At 40.5% G+C, this 25,508-nt stretch overlaps 1 protein-coding gene across 1 annotated transcript; it reads right to left on the bottom strand.

Moving 5' to 3' along the window:
- Positions 1–3,631: 3,631 nt before the first annotated feature.
- LOC124775384 lies at positions 3,632–23,594 on the bottom strand. Its single transcript, XM_047250219.1, has 2 exons — positions 22,374–23,594; positions 3,632–4,024 (listed from the first exon to the last, which is right to left on the bottom strand). Exons 1-2 carry the CDS (start codon positions 23,592–23,594, stop codon positions 3,632–3,634), a joined length of 1,614 nt encoding a protein of 537 aa, XP_047106175.1.
- Between the last annotated feature and the right edge of the window lie 1,914 nt (positions 23,595–25,508).

Genomic DNA, 25,508 nt, shown 5'->3' with positions numbered 1-25,508 from the left:
ACATCTGTCGTAGTGTTGTACTAACTTTACAATACTCTCGTCATAGAAGGCAACTGCCTGTGCTTTCCGCCAATTCTCTACACTGGTCTACAGCTCGTTGTCTGCGCCAAAATGTTGTCTTCATAGCCAGCGGTTCATGTGGGCAGAGATTAAACTCAGGATAAGCCAATTACAGGCTCTGTTGTGGATGACCAAACACTTCCCATCGAAAATGCTGCAGGAGCATTATCATTGCCCCTGCAGAGTGCGGCCGAGAATTATCATGAAGGAAACACATGACGGTTATGTTATGCAGGCTGCATGACATCAGGCGAAATTTGTCACCAAGCCCTGATACTTGGCGGGAGATACTTTAAGTTCTCACTGTGCGTTCAGAATTGGAAAGAGGAAAGTGCCGCGTTCGATGGGCGTACTAGTGACACTACGCAACACATCTGCGCAAAGTTTCATCGGATTTTCACAGTGGTTTGCACTTCACTGCCGATTGGAACTTACTTTTCGTACAACCCTCGTATTTTAAAATGTGCTCTTATTGTTTTGTTTAACTTTCTATTATTACTGTTTTTAAATGTAAGTTCAGGAAGTCACACCCCTTATACACGGGCCGCATCAGACCAGTCAGAAGACTTACGACCCCTCAAAAAAAGTAGATAAGCCGAACATAGTATCTTAGATCAGTCTCTCTGTAGACTGTGCTTAGAAATGGCCTGTAAGATCGAAATTGGCCAATCGTGCAAGATGTAATAAAGCGAATACTTGTCGGAAACAGTTAACGTCCAATACTTCAGTATGCCTATACTTCCAATAAATTAAAAAACAATTGGAAGAGAAATTGCAATGCCTGCCGGCTTTAGCTAGCTGTTAAAATTATTTATGCAAAAATAGGCAAGTAAACTTCCTTTGCTATGACTCACGAATGGAGTCTACGACATTTCGGAGGTTCACGACGCTCTCGGAAATCAGTCACGCGGAATTGGCCGACTGTCCCCGTCTGATGACAAGGTGGAGGAGAGAGATCTCAACCCACATAGCGCCATTTTCTGACCGCACAGTTCCCTCAGCATCAGACATACACTTGCTGAGTGTTCAGATGTCTCTCCTTCACCTCGACGATTGACTTCCGATCATTCATACAAAACTTTGTATTTTCGCGTCTCGTCTCTCCGTAGTCAGGACCTCAATTTTGTGCAGTCCTTCTGCATCGCATCTGTACTTCATATATAGTTGTTTACGCTCAAAGATAGAAAATACATAGCTACTGAACTTGAGTGATGTTTTCTTGAGATTTCTCTTTTTTCCAAAGACTTCCTCAACTAACCGAGTCCGCCTAAAGGTGAGGCACAGACATTCCGGTATGTTGCAATACAACCTGTCTTCATACCTACCACCTATAACGAAGACTTTAAGAATAAGGTACTTAAGTTTTTCAGAACCATTTCCTAGTGACATTTCTCTTCTATTTCCAAAACAGTTAATGTTGATATGAACTTCATTTAATGAACGAATATCAAAAATTTCTGGAATACATGAGAGAGTTGGCGCCGCGATATCCTGACATATGCATTGCAGCCTCGATGTATAGGGTAAGAGCTACTGCTACTGCAAAAACTGAGCTTGCTGGGCAATTTGCAAATGTTCTCTGACTCTTAATAGCCTCTGAGGGAATCCTCGAGCATTATGAGAGACAACGTTAGGCTCTATAACATGTCTTGGACCACGGCCTATGGCCATGAAACAATTACCAAGGACACAAATACCGGCCGTGAAAACCAGCTCTGTGTGATCACGTAAGATGAGAATATCAGCTAGCAGAGCGATTTTTATTTTACATTTATTTTCAAGCTTATGTACTTCATTCAAATTTTCCGTCATCTGTTCGTTCTTGTTTTGTTTCGCACTACAGTTTCAGATAGTACTTCAATTGAGACATATCCACTGTTATAATTAATTATTTTTTAATATTTTCTGTTCTGAATCTAAAATAATCGTCTTTTAGATCAATACACATTCTTATAAGGAAGACTGTTGTAGTTAATTATTTTTTAATATTTTCTACTCTGAATTTAAAAAGATAACCTTTTAGATCAACACAGATTCTTATAAGGAACCTTTTGGTTTTGTGTTTAGTTACAATGTAGTTTGGGAAGTGTACAGTATTTGTTATAAGCAATAATGTAGGGACGAACATCTATTTCATATGTGAATCGAGAAAATTTATATGACTGAAATTCGCTTCAACAAAAATTAAGAAGACTGTTTCTTTCGTTTATATTACTTACTTTACTTCTTTTAACAATTACAGTGGAAGGAGAGTAGTTGAGTAGTGGTGTAATATACTTTGTATACTTCAAGGGAGAGAAAGGCGGTGACTGGCTATCAGAGGTTATGTGTGGCTGACGTTTTGCAGAGCTGGGAGTAGGGCAGAGGGGGAGGGGGGTAGGGGTGCGGCAGGGAAAGGATCCGCGCTTAACGTCAATGAGAAACAAATGCCAAGGAATTATGAAATTGGGGACATGTGACACAGTGAGTAACAATTATTTTTCCAATACTACATCTCTTTATTATATGTTAAAACTTAGTCTGTACAATATCCAGTGTTATATAATACTTTTTAGCTGGTTGTTGAGCTGAACCCTTAGCATAAATGAAAGGCTACAACGCGATCTTGAATAACATCTGGCAAATTTGTACTGAGGATGAGAGGCAATTCGTCAATCTACAGCGGCGCTACTAACAAATAACGTCACCTCAGCCGTAATTCCCAGAAAATAAGACCAGCCATTCCTTTAGTGCTATCAATCAAGTATAAAATCTGCTTAAATTGTTTCATGATTTGTCATACATCACATAGTGTACACAGCTCAATAACCCATTTTTCCACTACTTCCTGAAATTTACGCTATCTACAGACTTAATGAACACATTAGTACATAATTCGATAGGGAGAGTTGATAAAGTTAATAAGTGAATAAATATTGTGAAAACAGCCACTCTCAACATGGTGCACCAAACACAGTTTCTTCGAATACTTTAGTTGCAATGAGGTCCACGGCCAACACTGATCTTCATAAAGATAGAAGTACTGTACTGACGGTTATTGGCCGGATTAAAATATTCTTTTGTTTTTGAGTCACCACTACTACTATTACCACTTCCGTGTAGCCTATTTCAAGTGGTTATGTAGTATAACATGTATAACTTGTATAATGGTAAAAACGTAGAGGGTTGGTCATAATTTACAGTTACAAACATAACACCAAGTTGACCAGCTGTGACATAACATATCTTTAATCATTAAGAAGCATAACAGTGTACTAAATGTGCTTTCATTTTAAAATGGCTAAAAAACCAAAAATTGCACAACATTGGTGAATCCATAATACAGGGATGTTTTAGTCCAATTAATGATGCCAAGAGGAGTAGATTGTTATCATTTAGAAAAAAAAAATACTTCATACGGCGACACTATGATCTGAACAAATTACACTTGCGGTTGAAGGCCACATTAAGATTTATTTCATTCTTCATGGATTTCAGACACTATAGTGCCGAGTTTTGGGTCAGGACAGTCTGGAAGAAACCACTCGTATGTCGATTCTAAAGTGCTAGCGCACCGTATGGTCGGCATCATTCACAGGAGCCCCTTACTCTCAAAGTGGCGGATGATGTATTCCATGTATGGCCGGGAACACTCGTTGTCATAGATACCGTAAAACGTGTCTGCTTGAAAAATGGAGTCCCACAGAGCTCTCGAGAACTTGTCTCCGACGCGCCCCGAGGAGAGTGTGAAACCACTGCAGCTCGAGGCGTACAGAGCGAAGTGCTTCAGGTCCTCCATGTCCCTGAGCAGTTCGTCCAGCGGGTAGGCGGCCGCTGAAGCTGGCATCCCCAGCGCGCGCAGCGACGCCTGCAGCTGTGAGTGGTAGGTCTCCAGCAGTGAAGGCAGGCGCTCGTGCACGTCCAGGTCCGTGTTCGCGTACAGTAAGTATGCCAGGTCGCGCGCAGGGCTGGACACGTGCGCCAGCTGTGGGCGTGAGAAGATTATCAAGGAAACAGAACAAAGTAATTTCATTTCATAGTGTAGGGATGGCTTAAAATGTCCTACGTCTCTAAAACTGATGCCTGATCAAACTCTGACACCAAGCTTACCAGATAGAGTATTAAGTCACTGCTTTAATGGAGTCGCTTTGAATCGCTGTGATTCGGTGTAAAACTGATACCAGCCAGCCGTGTGACGCTGCACTGCTGACGTCAGTCAAGGGTGTGAAGTTATGTACGAGGCGTGTTTTTTAAGTAAGTACCGTTCTGAAATTAAAAAAAGACGTGCTAAGATATCTCAATAATTTTATTTCTACATGAAAGCCTATACCTTAATCTACGCACTGACGCCATTATAAAACTTCCTGGCAGATTAAATCTGTGTGCCGGACCGAGACTCGAACTCAGGACCTTTGCCTTTCGCGGGCAAGTGCTCTACCAACTGAGCTACCCAAGCACGACTCACGCCCCGGCCTCACAGCTTTACTTCTCCCAGTATCTCATCTCTTACCTTCCAAGCTTGGCAGGAAGTTTCATATCAGCGCACACTCCGCTGCAGAGTGAAAATCTCATTCTGGAAACATCCCCCAGGCTGTGGCTAAGCCATGTCTCCGCAATATCCTTTCTTTCAGGAGTGCTAGATCTCCAAGGTTCGCAGGAGAGCTTCTGTTAAGTTTGGAAGCTAGGAGACGAGATAGTGGCAGAAGTAAAGCTGTGAGGACGGGGCGTAAGTCGTGCTTGGGTAGCTCAGTTGGTAGAGCACTTGCCCGCGAAAGGCAAAGGTCGCGAGTTCGAGTCTCGGTCTGGCACACAGTTTTAATCTGCCAGGAAGTTTCATATCCGCGCACACTCCGCTGCAGAATGAAAATCTCATTCTGACGCCATTATATTCTGATTCTTCCTTGTTTACGTTGTGTACTGAGTGTTTATGCCTCCGATAATCGTGAGTCCCGCCGACTGTGAAGCACGGGCTGTTATTAGCTTTCTTAATGCTAAAGGCCTAAAAGCGGTCGATATTCATCTTGAGATCTGTGCAGTTTACGGAGAAAACATTATGAATGATGGAATGGTAAGAAAGTGGGTGAGAGCATTTAAAGATTGCCGCACAAATGTGCATGATGAACAACGGAGTGGGCGTCCTTCGGTCGTTAATGACAGTTTGGTGCAGGGAGTGGACAATAAGGTGAGAGAAAACAGACGCTTTACTATTTCCTCCTTGCGGGATGACTTTCCTAATGTTTCTCGTAGTGTCTTGCATGGCATTGTGACCGAGCACTTTAATTACCGAAAATTGTGCGCACGTTGGGTATCGAAAATGTTGACGGATGTGCACAAAACCAAACGTTTAGACAGTGCATTGACTTTCCTTGGGCGGTACCACAACGACGGTGATGATTTCATTAGCCAAATTGTTACTGGCGATGAAACATGGGTGACCTACGTCACAACAGAATCAAAGCAACAGTCCATGGAAGTTGAGCAAGTGCATCGTTTTGCTGCACGACAATGCTCGTCTGCATGTGGCGAACAGATCATAGACCTCATCACATCTTTCCGATGGGAAACTCTAGATCATCCTCTGTACAGCCCTGATCTTGCGCCCAGTGACTACCATCTGTTCCTGCTCTTGAAGAAACACCTGGGCGGTCAGCGTCTTCAAGACGATGACGAAGACAAAACAGTGGTTAACAAGTCAGGTATTCAAAAACTGGTACAACGTTATGACAAGTGCCTCAATATTGACGGAAATTATGTAGAAAAGTAGATTAAGGTACAGGCTTTTATGTAAAAATAAAATTATTGAGATATCTTAGCAAGTCTTTTCTTGTTTTCAAAGCGGTACTTACTTAAAAAACACGCCTCGTGTTCATGCTTGTCTGTTGTAAGGCATCAGTGCAGTAAGATGGATTGATATGAGGAAGTTACGAGTGGTGTGTCCCGTGACTGCACTGTTCTTTCAAATTGCTCTCTTTGTAGTTGTATGAACACGGACTGTCCAACATGTCTACTAGGAAAGATGTGCCACTTGTGATGCTGTCGGAAGGCACAAGAACAGTAGCCATAAAAAGATCGCAAAAGACAGTGAGTAAAGATGTTTGTCACGGCTTTTCAGTAACAATCGGTCTCAAACCTGACAGGAATTGCTGTATGAATGAAGTCAGGTCCGTCTTAACTAGTTTCTGAAGGAACGTTAACTGCCTGTAATTGACATTTGGAGTAAGGAATCTCGCCATTGTTCACAGCGGCCAAACAACATAAAAACTGAGCAGTAACTGGTAACGTATAGCGTGGACCGACGCACTGCGATTTTGGTTCCTTTCAAATGATACCAGGCACCTGGTGAACATGCACTTTGTGGATGGTGCTGGTCACTCATGAGGTGGTTCTGTGATGTCTTGGTTGTATTCACATAACGCGACCTGGCTCGCACATTCAGATTACTGTGAAAATGAGCGAGGATGTTCATTTGAACACTCTCCGTGGCCAAGTGTTCACCTTCCTTCGACATCTTCAAGAGAAGTTTCCAGTTGAGACATCCGTCTAGCAAGATTGGAAAAGCCCTGTTCACTGAGCTGCAAACATCTTTTTTCTGGCTTGATGAGCTCTCAAGCAACCTATCACATTTCGACTGTCCCGCTGAATGAATCCCATTAATATTTCTGGGACTGTTTGGTACAGGGGATGAAATACTGCAATCAACAACTCTGCAGTGCAGTAGCTCTGTGGTATCTAATAATTAATGACTGGCATCAGTTGGACGTTGAAGAAACCTGTGGGTTCCTTTCATTTCCGAACTGAGACCATCGTCAAAAGCAGAGCTCATCTTACACGGAATTAGCGTCACATCTCCTCAGGATGACTAATTGGACGTCCAATATATTTTTTTTTTTTTGTTTCGATGTTATCTTTGTGAAGTTGGAAGTTCCATTTACGCCTTTTACTTCGTGTTTTTTCATTAAATTTGAATTTTTAAAACTCTGCCTCCCTGCAACGAAAACTTATAAAAGAAGAGTATTTCCACATAAAGAATATAGTAACACGAATGAGTAAAGTTTTGAACGAAAACACAGCTCTATGCATCAAAACTCTATTTGCAACACTTATTGAATTATACATAGTCACTTCTTCAAACAAAATCTAGTGTTCAAACAGCGTCTGCTATCCATAAACGCTTGCTTCTCCCGAACCTCTCTCTCTCTCTCTCTCTCTCTCTCTCTCACACACACACACACACACACACACACACACACACACACACAAATACAGATTTGCGGTAGTCAAATAAGTTCCACTTGCAGATATGCGACATAAACAAGCACCATACATTTTCATACATAACACGAAGCATGGAGATAACATCCTTAATGAAACAACCGAATTCAAAAACTCAAAATTCTTGAACAGTCTTAAGCCAGTTCTAACTCAATAGATTCAAGATATGTCAATGTAAATAATTGACTACAAATCCGTCAGTACCAAGAATATCAATACAAAAGCTCGATAATCGATAAAGACTCACATGCTACAGTCCGCCATCTTGTGTTGTGTGTATAACATCAAAGCAATTTGTGGAGTGAATTACGTTGGCAATCAGTGGCAAAAATAATGTGCAATAGTGTAATGTCAATCAACAGCTCCGCCATTACACCATTCATGCAAGTGAAGCAGCAAGATGATGAAATTGTAGGTGATCAATGTCATATAAAAGCCATTCACACTATTTTCGTAACACAAAACTGATGCAGATCTGTCTGCATCCTATACAGGCTGTGATATACATAGTCAACCACAAAGAAGAAAACCAGCAGAAGACATCACTGATTTCGATTTCTAGCCACACCCTGCCCCCCTCCTTCCCCCCCAAATGCCACACCAGCAGCTACAGTAAAAAACAATGGACAAAGAGTTCTACATTAATTCAGTTTAAAACTGTTTATTTTTAAGTACCATTTCTCTATGTATGTATGTATAAACGCCTGAAGATGAACGGAACATGTTCGAAACGCATTGCATTATGTTAGATTAAGCATAAAATAAAAAAGTGAGTGGTAGCAGAAACTTGAAATAAATAATACATTTGCTGGTTGTGAATGACGCTGGAGTTGGCATCTGATGATGTCCCATATGTACTCGATCAGAGATAGACCTGTTAATCGAGCAAGCCATTGCAATATGTCGACACTCGGTAGAGTGTGTTGGGTTACAACAGCGCAATGTGGGCAAGCGTTATCTATCTGGAAAACACCCCGTGGAATGTTGTTCATGAATGGCAGCACAACAAGTCGAATCACTCCAACACTAGTGCCTTCTGTTGACATACTGCCCCTACCAGCATGGGAAACGTGGGTTTCCTCTGCTCTCTTGTTTCAGTGTGTCCATCTCCTCGACCGTTTATTCTCCTGCTTTCCAGGTTCATTTGATGTGCATGTGGCTCTACACTGCACTTTACCTGGCAGCTACGACTATTTCAAGGTAATTTCCATAACTTTATTTGCCTGTGTCGCCCCTCCTCCCTCCGTCCCTTTTTTTATTTTTGCCGTCATAAATTTTTCGCCTGTCCTTATCCTTGTAAGTCTTTACACACGTTTTGTACCAGTGTATCTTGTTTGACAGTCCATCCTTTAGATGGTTGTTTCCATCATTCTGACTAACACTACTACCAGCCGGTGACATGCATTGCTTAGATAGCCTTTGTGGTGTCACAAGGCTTAGGCCTGACCCCCCCCCCCCCCCCCCTCATTAATTCGACCAAGACTTATACGAATAATTGTAAGAACCGTTATTAATATTATGTTCTTTAAGTTTGTTTTTAGGTTTTCAGAAATACTGTGGGAAGAAAGTCTATTTATGTTGCAGATAACGTGGGAGACGTTGCCCAACGATCACCACGAAAGTTCGACGTAGCAGCAAGTGGGCAAGGAATAAAACGAATGCTGCAAACTACCGCGAGCCATGGAAGAGCCAGGGCCGCGAGGTCTTCGAGCTTCCTAGGTCGTTGTTGGACAACGTCAAAGGAAGAGATATTCTGCTTTCTTTTTGTAAACAGATCGATGGAGTCTTGAAAGGTTCATGTAAAACGTATAGGCTGGTTACACATTTAGGTGGGACCCGATGCCTGTAATACTTCCACAGTTATTAAAAAGTTGTTAAACGGCAAGCCAATATTTCATCATTTATATAGATAAAAAGTAGTAAATATATAGGAAAGGAACAGTTGCGGCGTCAGAACGAAAAGTGATACATCGCTCAGTAACGAAGAAGGACGTAGACAGCGGGCGTTACGTGGTGAAAACAAATCAACTGATAAAATAGTAAGTCTGTAATTAAGCATAAAGCCACGTAACACTGCACCTTTTGTGTGTGCTAATTCGATTTTCAATTTTTTAAAATATTTTTTTAAAATTTAGCACAGCTCAGAACCATGCTCCTTAATTGTATTTTAATTAATTACATCCTTGCTTTCCTTGTCTTTTAGAAAAATCTGAGGACGCCTTGTTGTTGTTGGGGTCTTCAGTCCTGAGACTGGTTTGATGCAGCTCTCCATGCTACCCTATCCTGTGCAAGCTTCTTCACTTCCCAGTGCTTACTGCAACCTACATCCTTCTGAATCTGCTTGGTGTATTCATCTCTTGGTCTCCCTCTACGATTTTTACCCTCCACGCTGCCCTCCAATACTAAATTGGTGATCCCTTGATGCCTCAGAACATGTCCTACCAACCGATCCCTTCTTCTAGTCAAGTTGTGCCACAAACTTCTCTTCTCCCCAATCCTATTCAACACCTCCTCATTAGTTGTGTGATCTACCCATTTAATCTTTAGCATTCTTCTGTAGCACCACATTTAGAAAGCTTCTATTCTCTTCTTGTCTAAACTATTTATCGTCCATGTTTCACTTCCATACATGGCTACACTCCATACTAATACTTTCAGAAACGTCTTCCTGACACTTAAATCTATACTCGATGTTAACAAATTTCTCTTCATCAGAAACGCTTTCCTTCCAATTGCCAGCCTACATTTTATATCCACTCTACTTCGACCATCATCAGTCATTTTACTCCCCAAATAGCAAAACTCCTTTACTACTTTAAGTGTCTCATACCCTAATCTAATACCCTCAGCATCACCCGACTTAATTCGACTACATTCCATTATCCTCGTTTTGCTTTTGTTGATGTTCATCTTATATCCTCCTTTCAAGACACTATCCATTCCATTCAACTGCTCTTCCAAGACCTTTACTGTCTCTGACAGAATTACAATGTCATCGGCGAACCTCAAAGTTTTTATTTCCTCTCCATGGATTTTAATAGCTACTCCGAACTTTTCTTTTGTTTCCTTCACTGCTTGCTCAATATACAGATTGAATAACATCGGGGAGAGGCTACAACCCTGTCTCACTCCCTTCCGAACCACTGCTTCCCTTTCATGCCCCTCAACTCTTATAACTGCCATTTGGTTTCTGTACAAATTGTAGCCTTTCGCTCCCTATATTTTACCCCTGCCACCTTCAGAATTTGAAAGAGAGCGTTCCAGTCAACATTGTCAAAAGCTTTCTCTAAGTCTACAAATGCTAGAATCGTAGGTTTGCCTTTCCTTAATCTAGCTTCTAAGATAAGCCGTAGGGTTAGCATTGCCTCAAGTGTTCCAATATTTCTACGGAATCCAAACTGATCTTCCCCAAGGTCGGCTTCTACAAGTTTTTCCATTCGTCTGTAAAGAATTCGCGTTAGCATTTTGCAGCCGTGACCTATTAAACTGATAGTTCGGTAATTTTCACATCTGTCAACGCCTGCTTTCTTTGGGATTGGAATTATTATATTCTTCTTGAAGTCTGAGGCTATTTCGCCTGTCTCATACATCTTGCTCACCAGATGGTAGTGTTTTGTCAGGACTGGCTCTACCAAGGCCGTCAGTAGTTCTAATGGAATGTTGTCTACTCCCGGGGCCTTGTTTCGACTCAGGTCTTTCAGTGCTCTGTCAAACTCTTCACGCAGTATCATATCTCCCATTTCATCTTCATCTACATCCTCTTCCATTTCCATAATATTGTCCTCAAGTACATCGCCCTTGTATAGACTCTCTATATACTCCTTCCACCTTTCTGCTTTCCCTTCTTTGCTTAGAACTGGGTTTCCACCTGAGCTCTTGATATTCATACAAGTGGTTCTCTTTTCTCTAAAGGTCTCTTTAATTTTCCTGTAGGCAGTATCTACCTTACCCCTAGTGAGATAAGCCTCTATATCCTTAGATTTATCCTCTAGCCATCTGCCCCTGGAAATGTCTTACAATTCAGAACCTGGTTCCTAAATCTCTGTCTTACCATTATATAATCTATCTGAAATCTGTCAGTATCTCCAAGCTTCTTCCATGTATATAACCTTCTTTTATGATTCTTGAACCAAGTGTTAGCTATGATTAATTTATGCTCTGTGCAAAATTCTACCAGGCGGCTTCCTCTTTCATTTCTTAGCCCCAATCCATATTCACCTACTACGTTTCCCTCTCTTCCTTTTCCTACTACCGAATTCCAGTCACCCATGGCTATTAAATTTTCGTCTCCCTTCACTATCTGAATAATTTCTTTTATTTCATCATACATTTCTTCAATTTCTTCGTCATCTGCAGAACTAGCTGGCATATAAACTTGTACTACTGTAGTAGGCGTAGGCTTCGTGTCTATCTTGGCCACAGTAATGCGTTCACTATGCTGTTTGTAGTAGCTTACCCGCATTCCTATTTTTTATTCATTATTAAACCTACTCCTGCATTACCCCTACTTGACTTTGTATTTATAGCCCTGTATTCGCCTGACCAAAAGTCTTGTTCCTCCTGCCACCGAACTTCATTAATTCCCACTATATCTAACTTTAACCTATCCATTTCCCTTTTTAAATTTTCTAACCTACCTGCCCGATTAAGGGATCTGACATTCCACGCTCCGATCCGTAGAACGCCAATTTTCTTTCTCCTGATAACGATGTCCTCTTGAGTAGTCTCCACCCGGAGATCCGAATGGGGGACTATTTTACCTCCGGAATATTTTACACAAGAGGACGCCATCATCATTAACCATACAGTAAAGCTGCATGCCCTCGGGAAAAATTACGGCTTAGTTTCCCCTTGCTTTCAGCCGTACGCAGTACCAGCACAGCAAGGCCATTTTGGTTAGTGTTACAAGGCCAGATCAGTCAATCATCCAGACTGTTGCCCCTGCAACTACTGAAAAGGCTGCTGCCCCTCTTCAGGAACCACACGTTTGTCTGGCCTCTCAACAGATACCCCTCCGTTGTGGTTGCACATACGGTACGGCTATCTGTATCGCTGAGGCACGCAAGCCTCCCCACCAACGGCAAGGCAAGGTCCATGGTTCATTGGAGGGGACGGGGGGGGGGGGGGGGAGGACGCCTTAACTAGGCGAAATGCGTTATTTGTAATAAAAATAACTTATCAACTGAGACTGTCTCTTTATATAATTATGAAATCGGTTTCTGCATCAGTCAGCCTATCATTAAATGGAATAAGCTTTCTTTTGCAGAAACGTATTCCAGTCGCTGAGTTGGCTATTAACGTCATAACTTAACGTGTTAGAGAAGGGCTTATGAACTCATTCCATTCTGCCGTTAGTCTGTGGATGGGACGAGATTGTAACGTCCGGATACAAAGTACATGAAATGACTGCATCATCAAGCTTATACAAAATTCGTACCCTGATCCATGACTAAGGTATCAGGCACACCATATTTAAGTATCCAGCTGTTAACTGTAGCCTGAGCTACGGTACTGACGTGGTGATCAGGAATCACCACCATTGTTGGGAAGCTTGAAAAATGATATATTACTGTCCATACATATTCATTTCCGGTAGGTGCTCCAGACATATCAAGTCAGTTATCTGAAGTAGTTTAGACGATTCTGGTACTCTCTGCAAAGGTATTTTTAGTTACTAATATATGCTCGACATCATACACTTTTTTTCTCTACCAGAACCTTTCTGCTGTTTGTCTATCCAGCATTCCGCATTCTCTATGACCTGACAACACATGTCCATAATATTGATGCCTGAATGCCACCAGAACCACTATATGTGGCCCACATTTTGTTGTTCTGTAGAGTAAGCCTTCATGTGTCATGAGCTGTGGTTGTGACCTGAATGCCTGGCTGTCTTTATTGGCCGTTTGTGCTCTCTGCCAATTGGTTACATTATTCCCTAGTGCATTCAACAGTGCAATCTCCCTACTCAATGAATCTGCATTTGTTTGTTTCCTATCCGGTTTTTAGGCCACCTCATCATCAACTGAGTTTGAGTGCCTATATCGTTAACCTGCTTGAAGGATCTTTCAATTCCAACAGCCATTTTAATGATGCATGCTCTGTTACAACCCTAAACTTCCAGCCATGTAAATAACAAAGAAAGTATGTGATCCCATACACAACTGCTAGCATTTCCTTTTCTGTTCAGTTGCCTTGAAGCGTACACTAGAGGATGTTCCTGCCTGTTGATATTCTGACTCAGATTATAGGTAACTTCCCCATTGTTGGCATCACAGGAGATGATAAAGTCCTTCTCAGAATCATGGAAGACCAGTACTGTTTTAGAAACTAATGCTGTATTCAGTGTGCCAAACGGTGTTTACCATTCTGCTGACCACTGTGATTTCACAATCTTTATTAAGAATTGATTCAAAGATTTTACAATCTGTGCATAAATCTTTTCGAAATTTTGATAATAACTCCATAAACCCAGGAATGACTGCAGTTGTTTCATGGTCTGTGGCATTGCAAAGCTTCAGATTGCCTCTGTTAGTCAAGGATCAGCTTGAACACCTTTCCCGTTTATCACATGTCCAAAGTAGTTTGCCCGCATCTGCACAAAATGGCACTTGTCAAAAATGTGCTGATCGTAGCTTGCTGAAACATCTTCCAAGCGTTTCACGTGCTCTGGCACATTCTTCAAGAATACTGTGATATCTTCCAGACATACCACGCAAGTTTTTTGCTTTAAACCACGTAGGACTCCATCTAATAACCTTTGGAATGTGGCTGAGGCGTTTTCAAACCTTAACAGTATCCTCTTATACTAATAATGCCCATTGCGACCGTGAAAGCAGTCTTTCTATCTTCCAGGACTACTTCTAATTGATGATATCTGCTTCTTAGATCCAATGTTGTAAAGTACTAGCACTGTCCTACATTGTTCAGTGTTTCTGTGATATTGAGGCTGAGATACGCAACAGTGACAGTTTTCACATTCAGGTAGCAGTACTCACTAAATAATCTGTACTTCTTAGTAGCATCTGGCGACTTTTTTTTTTTTTTTTTTTACTCTGTCACACCCTCCGATAACTGTTGATCTATAAACTCCTCTACTACATTGTTTTCGCATTTGCACTATGGCTTTCTGAAAAATGGCACACTACTAAATGTAGGTGTACGGTGATGATTAAGAAGAGTTGCTGGAAAAGGACCCCTCATGTTAAACAAATCTACACACATCAAAACAGTTTTGCATCACCTCGATTCCGAGAGTATCGGAACCTGTACAGAAAATTGGAATAGATATCAACATAAACATCATTTACGCCCATTTTATTGCTCATAAAAACCGCACATTGCATGTTGTATCACCATACAGCGAGACCTTCAGAGGTGGTGGTCCAGATTGCTGTACACACCGGTACTTTAACGAAATCGGTCGTAATGAATGGGATTGATTTGAAATTTCGTTAAAGAAGAATAATAAAATTTATCTGTTGTTTTTAAGTTAATTTTCTTTCGTGCGAACTTTGTTGTAGAACCACTCTCTTATTTTCGTGTGGTAATAAAAAAATTTTTACTTACTTAAATATTACGTACATTTAAAGAAAAAATAATATTTACGTGAACTCATATGAACTGGTTAAGAATATTAGGTTGAGAATTGGGTCCTTTAAATCATTCGGCCTTGGCATACACTTTCCTGATGCAGTGGATTTTTTGTTAAATATTTTTACTGAATTTTATCCCGGCACTAGCCATAGAACACAAGATTACCTCTATTAGCAGAAAATGTTTTAATTATTGCCAAGCCGACATTTATCACTGATCAAACCTACTTCATTACACATTTAAGATATTTTGAAAGAACCAAACTGTTTAAATTTCAATGTTAACTAACATTAGCTATCCGCCTACGAATGCACAAACGTATAATTAATTCAAATTTTATCAGCCACAGGATCACTGAAAAAGAAGAACAATTTCTTAATTCACCATTGATTTTTATGCATCTGTTCCCGATTTACGGGTTTGCTATTGTTGGTCGCGGCACAGCCCAGCAACACCGCTAAAAAATGCTGAAAAATTCTTAAAGAAATTTTATAGATGACGTGGGCAAGCTAATTTACATAAATAATTCACACTTTTGATAAACTCTAATATATTTAGATCAAACAACAATACAACTCACATTAATTCGTAACGCATCGTCTAATGGTGGCTAAGTCCAGACAGAGACAAAAGAAGTCTACCCATTCGTAAAAAACTCTTTCACAGTGTCCTACCGCAATGACTTCTGAACAGAGAAGACCAAAGAATACATAATGCATTGTGCTTAAATAGTATTGCTGACTATTAACATTTCTTTGCAAATTGACGATATTATTCTCTTCTGGCAACATATCTCTGCTATCGCAAATACTGACACATTTTACAATCACATAATAAATACAGAAAAAATTCCTATCCTAAATACAGACAAATATTACAACAAAAAATATAAGGAGAATAACAAATGTCTTTTACACCACATTCAGTAATATTTTTGTTCAATAATTACGATATATACAACTTGCCCAGAGCGGCGTATATGGTACAAATAAACTCTTTTTTTTTTTTTTAATAACGTGAGTTTGCCAGGGAACGTTACATTGCCCCCTGGCAGCATTTGGCAAAGAGTTTTTACACTTTGACACAATGGTGCCAGTAACGTTCTTTACACTTGTATATTTTACGGAATGGCTCTTTTATTTTGTCCCAGGGTTATATAAGTTCATGGCTCCCCCATTTGAGCGTAGGCAAACAGGAAACCTGGGCAAAACTGTGCCGGAGCCCAGCCATCCCAGTTGGTTCATGGTCATTTGAATTAAATGCAGTTCGTCACAAACGGTTACACAATTACACAATATCACAGTCACATACAGTTCGACTGAAGTTTTTTGTGTGTGATACTATTATTCTTGTGATACACTACAAGGTCACTTGTCCTACGTAGTAAATGTTCAATGTTTATCGAAATGAAGTCATTGACATGTTATTCAGTTTATGTGAACATAAAAAAAATCAATAATGCTGTATTTGGTGAGCGGTGCGGAGTGATTGTTGAGCGGCGCTCGGCGCGGCGCGCTGACTCCGTGTAGGTCACCGCCCCCGGCGTTGACAGCTACGGCGCGGAGGGGCGTGGCTGTCTGTCTGGTCTGCTACGGGCTGCTGCGGCCGCTGCATAGCTGATGTAGCCGGATGCGCGTTGGATATCCGCTCGCCCGTGCGACGTTTTCTTGCAGTGCTCCAGGAAACATGCAACAAGTTCAGAAACAGTGTACTATCCTTATAGGCATTTTTCCTGCTGTGGGAAAGAACGCACACAGTTAGTGGCAGTTATTACTCAGTAGGCCTTCACTAGTCTGGTTTGCACAATATTTCGTTGTCACAATAACACGTTTTATGGGCACACAATATTTTTCACCATGTCATGACTTGCCATTAGTCACACGCAAGTTTTCACCTTAGGACAAAATGTATCTTCGTAGTCAATGCGCTTTCCTAGCGTCCCTTGACACACAAAGAGTTAAAGTTTGACACTAGCTTGATCCACCGTCCGTTATCGGTTCACTGTTCGTGTCGTGCTAGTTCCTTGTCCACTTGCACACACGGCGATGATACAGTTTTTTATTGCTTATACTCAACTACTCCGTGACGTATTGCTGCAGGTTTAACAGTCACTGTCTGTCTCTGCCGCACTATACTGCACTTTTGTTTAAGTTCCTTTATTTTTATTTACAATGTCGGCTGTGCAATTTTTTTTTTATAATAGCACATTCGTAACTCTTTACCAAGGTGTGATATTTGCGTACATGGTAACAAAATATTAAAATTTGGTATTAGTTTGCCCAAAAGTCATCTATATTCGTGTTCGAGTAGATTTTATTTGTGCATTCCAGCCGGATTCAGGCATATTGTTCAATAACTCCTTTGAACTCATGTCACACTTTACTATCAACGTCCTACGTAACTACAGTGTAGTCTCTGTAGGCAAAAATTGACTTGGACTGTATCTGGCTAGCTCTTTTTTACTGTTTGAATCTGCACATGCTTCAATTGAAGCTTCTTTGTGCGTAACTTTGCATTACATAAATTTGCAACAAGTTTGCCTCCCGTGGTGCCCTCGGGTCACTACTGGGTGCATTATTTTCTCTAATAACATTGGTTAGATAATAAAGTTCTCAGGGCCTCATATTATTGATATTATTCTGGGTTCGAATCTGTCAATCTGACAGCTACACATATATACATACATACACATAATAGAGAAGATTGTGCCAAGAAATATTTCAAATTTGGGCACATAGAAAATTATGTAGTACACTAACTAATCATTACTAAAATGTTCTTTTTGATTGAACTCTGTCACAGCTTAACACTACAAATAATTGCACTAATCAGATTATCTGTGCAAACATTTAGAGCATGTTCTAGATAACACAAATTAAAAGAGTACATAACACAAATATCCATACACATGAGAAAGTCAATCATATTCTTATAACTAAACACTTCTACACTAGTACATTATCTCTAAAGATCACACATCATTAATGTTCATTATTTACAAAAGAATGGTGTCCACATAGGACTATTAGTCTTTTACTGTAGGAATGCTTTTACATCCTTACGCGGATACAGTCCCCGTACTCTCCCTGAGTGGGGATCTGCTAAGAGGTAGCTACACTCATGTGGCACACTTACTACTCTAAAAGGTCCATTGTACACCAATTGCCACTTGCTATTCTGTTTCAAGGATGCCGAGGACTTAGGATGATTGCGTAAGAGTACCAAGTCCCCAACACTAAATTTTTGGTTATTCGTCACATGTCGAATATATTTTTCTTTCCTTTTCTGAGCGCACCTGGTAAGGTTGCACCCTGCTTTTCTTATCTTCTCTTCCTTAGGCTCAGGAATGACTGGGACCTTAGGCAAAGGTGCCAGCCACTCATTCAAAACTCTATTATTATTCATTATAATCTCGTTTGGTGGATACCCCGTAGAAGCATGCGGGGTTGCGTTGTGAACTTCTACAAACTTAGGTATCAGATCTGGCCATCTTGTGTGTTTATATGCAATGTATAACCTGAAAAATTTATTTAACTCTCCAAATGTTCTCTCTACTAAACTTGCTTGTGGGTGAAAACGGGAAATTAGTATATGCTTTATATCTTGCTCATGTAAATAGTTTTTCCAGGTATGGCCTGTAAAATAGGAAGCATTATCCGATATTATCGCTTCAGGCTTACCCACTTGTGTAAAATATTCCTTCCCTAACCATTTAACTATGCCACGAGCAGTGGCTGATTTAAGGCAGTATATTTTTAAATATTTAGAGAAAAGGTCATACACCGCTAAAATGTACTTCAATCCACCCCTGGCTCGTGGGTAGGGTCCTGCTATGTCTATAGATACTAACTGAAGTGGTCGATGAGGCACTATAGGATGCAGTTCAAACCTTGTGGACTTATTTTGAAACTTAGCTTTTTGGCACAGAGGACAAGTCCTGATAATGGTGCGAGTCTGCTGGCTTATCCCCTTAAAATAACAGAATTTGGACAAAATCCTTATTGTCTTGCCTATCCCAGCGTGACCCCATGCTAAATGCGTGTGCCACACTACAGCTGGGATAGCCTGTTGTGGTGTACACACGACTCCATGGTCATTTGACACACCTGTTTTATAATAAAGAATATTATCTACTATTTTGAAATTCTGAACACTTTTAAGATTGGTTCCTTCTTTAATTTTACTAATGATATCTCGCCAAATCGGATCAGTTTCCTGCAATATGGACATATTTTTACACATATGTAAAAAGTCCCTCCTATGTACCTTATCTTGTACTAATAGTATTCGATATTCCTCCGATTGTCCCAAAATATTTGACATTGAGGATTGCCCTAGTGGAAGCCTCGACAAGGCGTCTGCTACAACATTATCTTGTCCTTTAAGGTACATGATTTTAATTTTATATTCCTGTAATGCTAACCTCCATCTTAGCAAGCGGGTATGGCATAATTCGCAAGTCATTAAATAGCTCAAAGCCTGGTGGTCACTGAATACTTTGACTTCTTTACCATAGATGTAATAGTTAAATTTCTTTACCGCCCAAACCACTGCAAGAGCCTCTAATTCGGTAGCGGAATATGCTCTCTCGCAGCTGTTTAGTGTGCGGCTGGCAAATCCGATTACATTGATTGTTGTGGGGTCGTTGCTCCTGTCCCACTGAAATAAACACGCGCCCAGACCGTATGAACACGAATCTGTCGCTATACAAAAATCTTTTGTCATGTCTGGGTGTCGCAGTATGTTGGCGTTCACCAAGGCATATTTGATAGCGTCAAATGCGCGTTGACATTCTTCTGTCCACACCCAGTGCGCATTTTTACGCAACAGGCTCAATAAAGATTCGTTATTCATTAATTGGTTTGGAACAAACCGTCTAAAAAAAGATGCTAGACCTATAAATGCTTTGAGCTGTTTCTTAGTTCTCGGACTAGGAAACCCACGAATTACATCAAGTTTTTTGCTGTCAGGCTTGATGCCTTGTGGTGTTATTATGTGACCTAGAAATTTAATCTGATTACGTCCAAATTTGGATTTATCAAGATTCGCTGTTACTCCCGCTTGCTTAAACCTTTCTAAGACTTTACTCAGTAGTTCTACGTGCTCCTCCCAGGTGGCAGTGGCAATCACTAGATCGTCTACATACACTGTTACCCTTTGCAGCAAATCCGGACCTAAAACCGCGTCGAGGGCTGTTATAAAAACTCCTGCACTTACATTTAGGCCGAAAGGTAGTACCCTAAATTGGTAGCTCCTTCCCCCAAATATAAATGCAGTATATTTCCTCGACTCGGGTGTGAGCAGGATTTGCCAGAAAGAACTTCTCATATCAATAGATGTCAAATATTGCACTCCATGAAATTTTTGAATTTGCTCATCAAGATTTTCCGGATGAGTCCTAACAGGTACAATAATTTCATTTATGTCTCTCGCATCTAGTACTAACCGTACCTGTCCGTCTGCTTTTGCTACCGCCACCAAAGGACTACTATAAGGGGACAAAGACGGTTCTATTATTCCCCACTCGATCAGTTTTCTTATTTCTTTAGCTACTATTTCCTTCTTGGACCAAGGAATGGAGTATGAGGCTCGACAGTAAGTTTTGTGAGGCTTTACCTCGATATTGTACTGATATCCCTTAACAATTCCTGGTCGTTCTGAAAATACATCTGCATAATTAGATAATAACTGTACCAAATCCTGCTGTTGCATAGAGTTCAAATTTTCGGACTGTGATACTTTGTTCACAAGTGCGTCCACATTTGCTTTTAATTGATCATCTTGTACGTCAGGATAATAGAGATTCTGACCTAGACAATGATTGTCTAAATGTAGTATCCACTGATTCCTACACCTTATGTTAATAGCGTTACAATTAGGTACAGGTACCTCTTCAGATCTGAGCATGGACAATTCTATTCTCCTACCAGCATTTATCAAGCTTAATTTTCCCCGAGAAAGGTCGATTATTGCGTCCCTTTCTCTTAAAAAATCTACCCCCAAAATGCAGGCTACCTTTAAACCCTTTACTACCAGGAATGAGCACGCTATGGCTTCATCCCCTACATACATCTCTACCCGCACTTGGAGTTTAATTATTTGTCGCTGTGCACTTATGGCTCCAGTGACTTTACAATTATTCACGGGAAAAGTCAGCATACGCCTTTCCTTCCCCAGTACTTTGAATAAGTCCATACTCATAACACTGACAGTAGCACCTGTATCTACGACCGCTTGCACATCAATATTGTTAATTTTGATCTCTATTATCGCTTGTACTTTGTCTTTGTGCTCCTTTATGCACGTGGATGGTTCAGTTATTAATTCATCTCCCATCTGTACCCCGTCATTATACCTAAGGATACAGATTTTGTTCGGTGTTTTGTTCTGTGTCGGGCTGCTCTCACTCCAAACCTCAGCCGACGATGGAGAGCGTATCTCGGCTGCATCTAGTTTGTTTTATTATTGCTAGTGGATGGGCGTGGCTGCTCTGTGTCACTGACCTCCACTATGTGCACGTTGTGTTGCGTCGGCCGCCACGGTTGCGCAATTGGCGCATTTTGTGGTGGCGGTCGGTTATTGTCATATCTATCACTGTTTTGCCGGTCCGGACTGGGCCTCTGGTTCTGCGGCCAAGTTCGGTTTGCATCATTATAAGTATTAGTGTTGCTCGGCCCCCTGGCATTTTTCCATCTATTATTGCTTGGTGGGCCTGTCTCATACCGGTCATCGAACCTCCTTTTCCGGTCATTATTCACCGGCGGACTATTGCCGTTCCGGTCTCTACCTCTATTTCCGTTTTGTGCATACTCCTGTCTCCTATTATTACCTCCGCCGTTTCCATTACTTGGTGGAGGCGTGTTATTTCTACCATTTCTATAACCATTTCCGTTACTTCTAGCCTGTTCAGAGGCTGCCTTAACGTCCTCCTGAATCAGGTCAATTGAGTCCAGAACAGACAAGAAATGTTCCATATCATTTTCAGGCACGTGTATAAGTTTTTCCTTTACATGTATCGGCAAGTGTGATTTCAAAAGCCTGATCAAATCCCGGGATGAAATCTGTTCGTCCCAGTAACGGGTCTTATTAATGTGCTTCTCGAAATATTTTCGCAAATTGCCTAGTCGTGGAGAATACGGCTCTGGATTATATACCTCCTTCCGTAATCTCTCCTGGATACATGTTGACCAATATTTGGCCAAGAATGCTTTTTCAAATTGCTCATATGTATCACAACTGTCAGCTGCTTCGGTTGCCCATAATGCAGCATCTCCTTGTATGTAAGACATAACGAACTGTATTTTCTGGGTATGACTCCAAACGCTAGGCAAAATGTTTCTAAATCCCTTGATAAACACTACAGGGTGAACAGATTTCTTCTCCGTTGTAAAGATCTGAAACTGTCGGTTCCTAATCAAGCTTTCTTCAATCACTACTTTGGAATGACATTTATTTGTTTCGCTTACATTGGTTGCCTGTTCTGTCTCGCAGTCGCAATTTTTTACTGCAGTATTTATATGCCTATCATTCTTGGACCTGGCTGGCGTGACATACGCCCGTGCCTCGTCATGCCGCAAGCTAAGCTCCATCTCGGCAAGGCGACGGTCCACACTCCGCTGCCACAGCGGAATGTCTTTGTGCACTATCCTTTTTAGATCTTGCACATCCGCACTTGAGCCCACATCTCTGGCCTCAATTGCGGCGTGCACTTTCTGATCTATTTCTTTTATGACTTCATTTTCTACTTTGTGCACTTGTTCGATCACTTTGTTCTCAATTACTTGAGTTGTGTCAATTTCTAGTTGTTCGACCCTATTAGTCAGGACACTGATTTCCTCTACTATGGCGTGCACTTTCTGATCTATTTCTTTTATGACTTCATTTTCTACTTTGTGCACTTGTTCGATCACTTTGTTCTCAATTACTTGAGTTGTGTCAATTTCTAGTTGTTCGACCCTATTAGTCAGGACACTGATTTCCTCTACTATATTGGCGTTAGCCACTTGAACACTATCTACTCTTTCGCTTAATTCTTGCACCGTTTTGGGTATGGTTTCATATTTTTGTTTCAAACTAACAATCTCACTTTGCATAACTTCTAAAGTTTGCATCAACTGCAAGTCCCTCTCATGCAGGCGTCGGTCACGCTCTGCTTGTTTAGCATCACGTTCTCTATCGCGCTCTGCTTGTTTGGCAAATTCAGCTACCAATCTCTGGTCACGCTCTGCTTGTTCAGCATCACGTTCTCTATCGCGTTCTGCTTGCATACATGCAAATTCAGCTACCAATCTCTGGTCACGCTCTGCTTGTTCAGCATCACGTTCTCTATCGCGTTCTGCTTGTTTAGCATCACGTTCTCTATCGCGTTCTGCTTGTTTAGCATCACGTTCTCTATCACGCTCTGCTTGCACACGTACAAATTCAGCTTGGAAATTGAGCATGCGCTCGAACATAACTCTTAATGATTGCACTTCTGACACCTCACCACTCTCTGGTCCGTGTCCAGTGCTTGCGGATGGCACAGTATTTCCGCTATCAACTGAATCACTGGGTGGCAATGGCAACATTTCTTGTCCTTCTGCCCCCAGATTCTCACATTGTACTTCCTGAACTACGTCACTAACATTACTTTGTGTCCCACTTTCCAACTCGGTATCACTACTTACTGACTGTTGCTCATTATCCATGTTGATATCTTTCTGACTACGCAATCTAACCATAGTAAACAAAAGAAATAAAATCTGAACTAAATATCCTAACACTCAGGTTTCACTGACATAATCACACAAGAAATGGACATTAACTAATACACACTTACTATATACTACAATGACTAACTACCTAAATGTCCTGTTATTTTAAAACAATTTACTAACAACAAGCACACCACTAATGATCCGAGAACACTGCACTGAGGCTACTTTACTACCCACAGGACAACTGCACTGTAGCTTTACCTTTTGGTGATCTATCTTGGGTGCAGCTGCCCCCTGATATTGTGGTAGGTAATTAATTTTTCGAAATATTGAGCTCTCTTCTTCAGCTTGCCTCTGGGTACATAGTGTTCTCATGCAAAAAATCATACACAGGTATTACCACACAATATTGGTTATGCAATACATACAATACATAGAAAAATTATTAAATGTTCTGCAACAAAGTTCGACTATATTAATTCCCTAGTTATCTCACGGGTATTTAGTGGCCACTGCATATTCGAGCCCCACGTTGGGCGCCAATTTAACGAAATCGGTCGTAATGAATGGGATTGATTTGAAATTTCGTTAAAGAAGAATAATAAAATTTATCTGTTGTTTTTAAGTTAATTTTCTTTCGTGCGAACTTTGTTGTAGAACCACTCTCTTATTTTCGTGTGGTAATAAAAAAATTTTTACTTACTTAAATATTACGTACATTTAAAGAAAAAATAATATTTACGTGAACTCATATGAACTGGTTAAGAATATTAGGTTGAGAATTGAGTCCTTTAAATCATTCGGCCTTGGCATACACTTTCCTGATGCAGTGGATTTTTTGTTAAATATTTTTACTGAATTTTATCCCGGCACTAGCCATAGAACACAAGATTACCTCTATTAGCAGAAAATGTTTTAATTATTGCCAAGCCGACATTTATCACTGATCAAACCTACTTCATTACACATTTAAGATATTTTGAAAGAACCAAACTGTTTAAATTTCAATGTTAACTAACATTAGCTATCCGCCTACGAATGCACAAACGTATAATTAATTCAAATTTTATCAGCCACAGGATCACTGAAAAAGAAGAACAATTTCTTAATTCACCATTGATTTTTATGCATCTGTTCCCGATTTACGGGTTTGCTATTGTTGGTCGCGGCACAGCCCAGCAACACCGCTAAAAAATGCTGAAAAATTCTTAAAGAAATTTTATAGATGACGTGGGCAAGCTAATTTACATAAATAATTCACACTTTTGATAAACTCTAATATATTTAGATCAAACAACAATACAACTCACATTAATTCGTAACGCATCGTCTAATGGTGGCTAAGTCCAGACAGAGACAAAAGAAGTCTACCCATTCGTAAAAAACTCTTTCACAGTGTCCTACCGCAATGACTTCTGAACAGAGAAGACCAAAGAATACATAATGCATTGTGCTTAAATAGTATTGCTGACTATTAACATTTCTTTGCAAATTGACGATATTATTCTCTTCTGGCAACATATCTCTGCTATCGCAAATACTGACACATTTTACAATCACATAATAAATACAGAAAAAATTCCTATCCTAAATACAGACAAATATTACAACAAAAAATATAAGGAGAATAACAAATGTCTTTTACACCACATTCAGTAATATTTTTGTTCAATAATTACGATATATACAACTTGCCCAGAGCGGCGTATATGGTACAAATAAACTCTTTTTTTTTTTTTAATAACGTGAGTTTGCCAGGGAACGTTACAGTACCTTGTTGACATTCCGACTGGAACGCCGACCCTGACCTAGCTTCCTCGGCTCTGAGCTCGCCGGGTAAAATTTTAAAAAAGATTAGGCATGTACACCAAAATTATTTGGCGGCGTAATGGTATTATACTAGCC

Source organism: Schistocerca piceifrons, chromosome 2, assembly GCF_021461385.2.
Source record: "Schistocerca piceifrons isolate TAMUIC-IGC-003096 chromosome 2, iqSchPice1.1, whole genome shotgun sequence".
NCBI classification, from domain to species: Eukaryota; Metazoa; Arthropoda; class Insecta; order Orthoptera; family Acrididae; genus Schistocerca; species Schistocerca piceifrons.
Note: the sequence above shows the minus strand (reverse complement) of the source record. Positions and strands in the feature narration are given on the sequence as shown.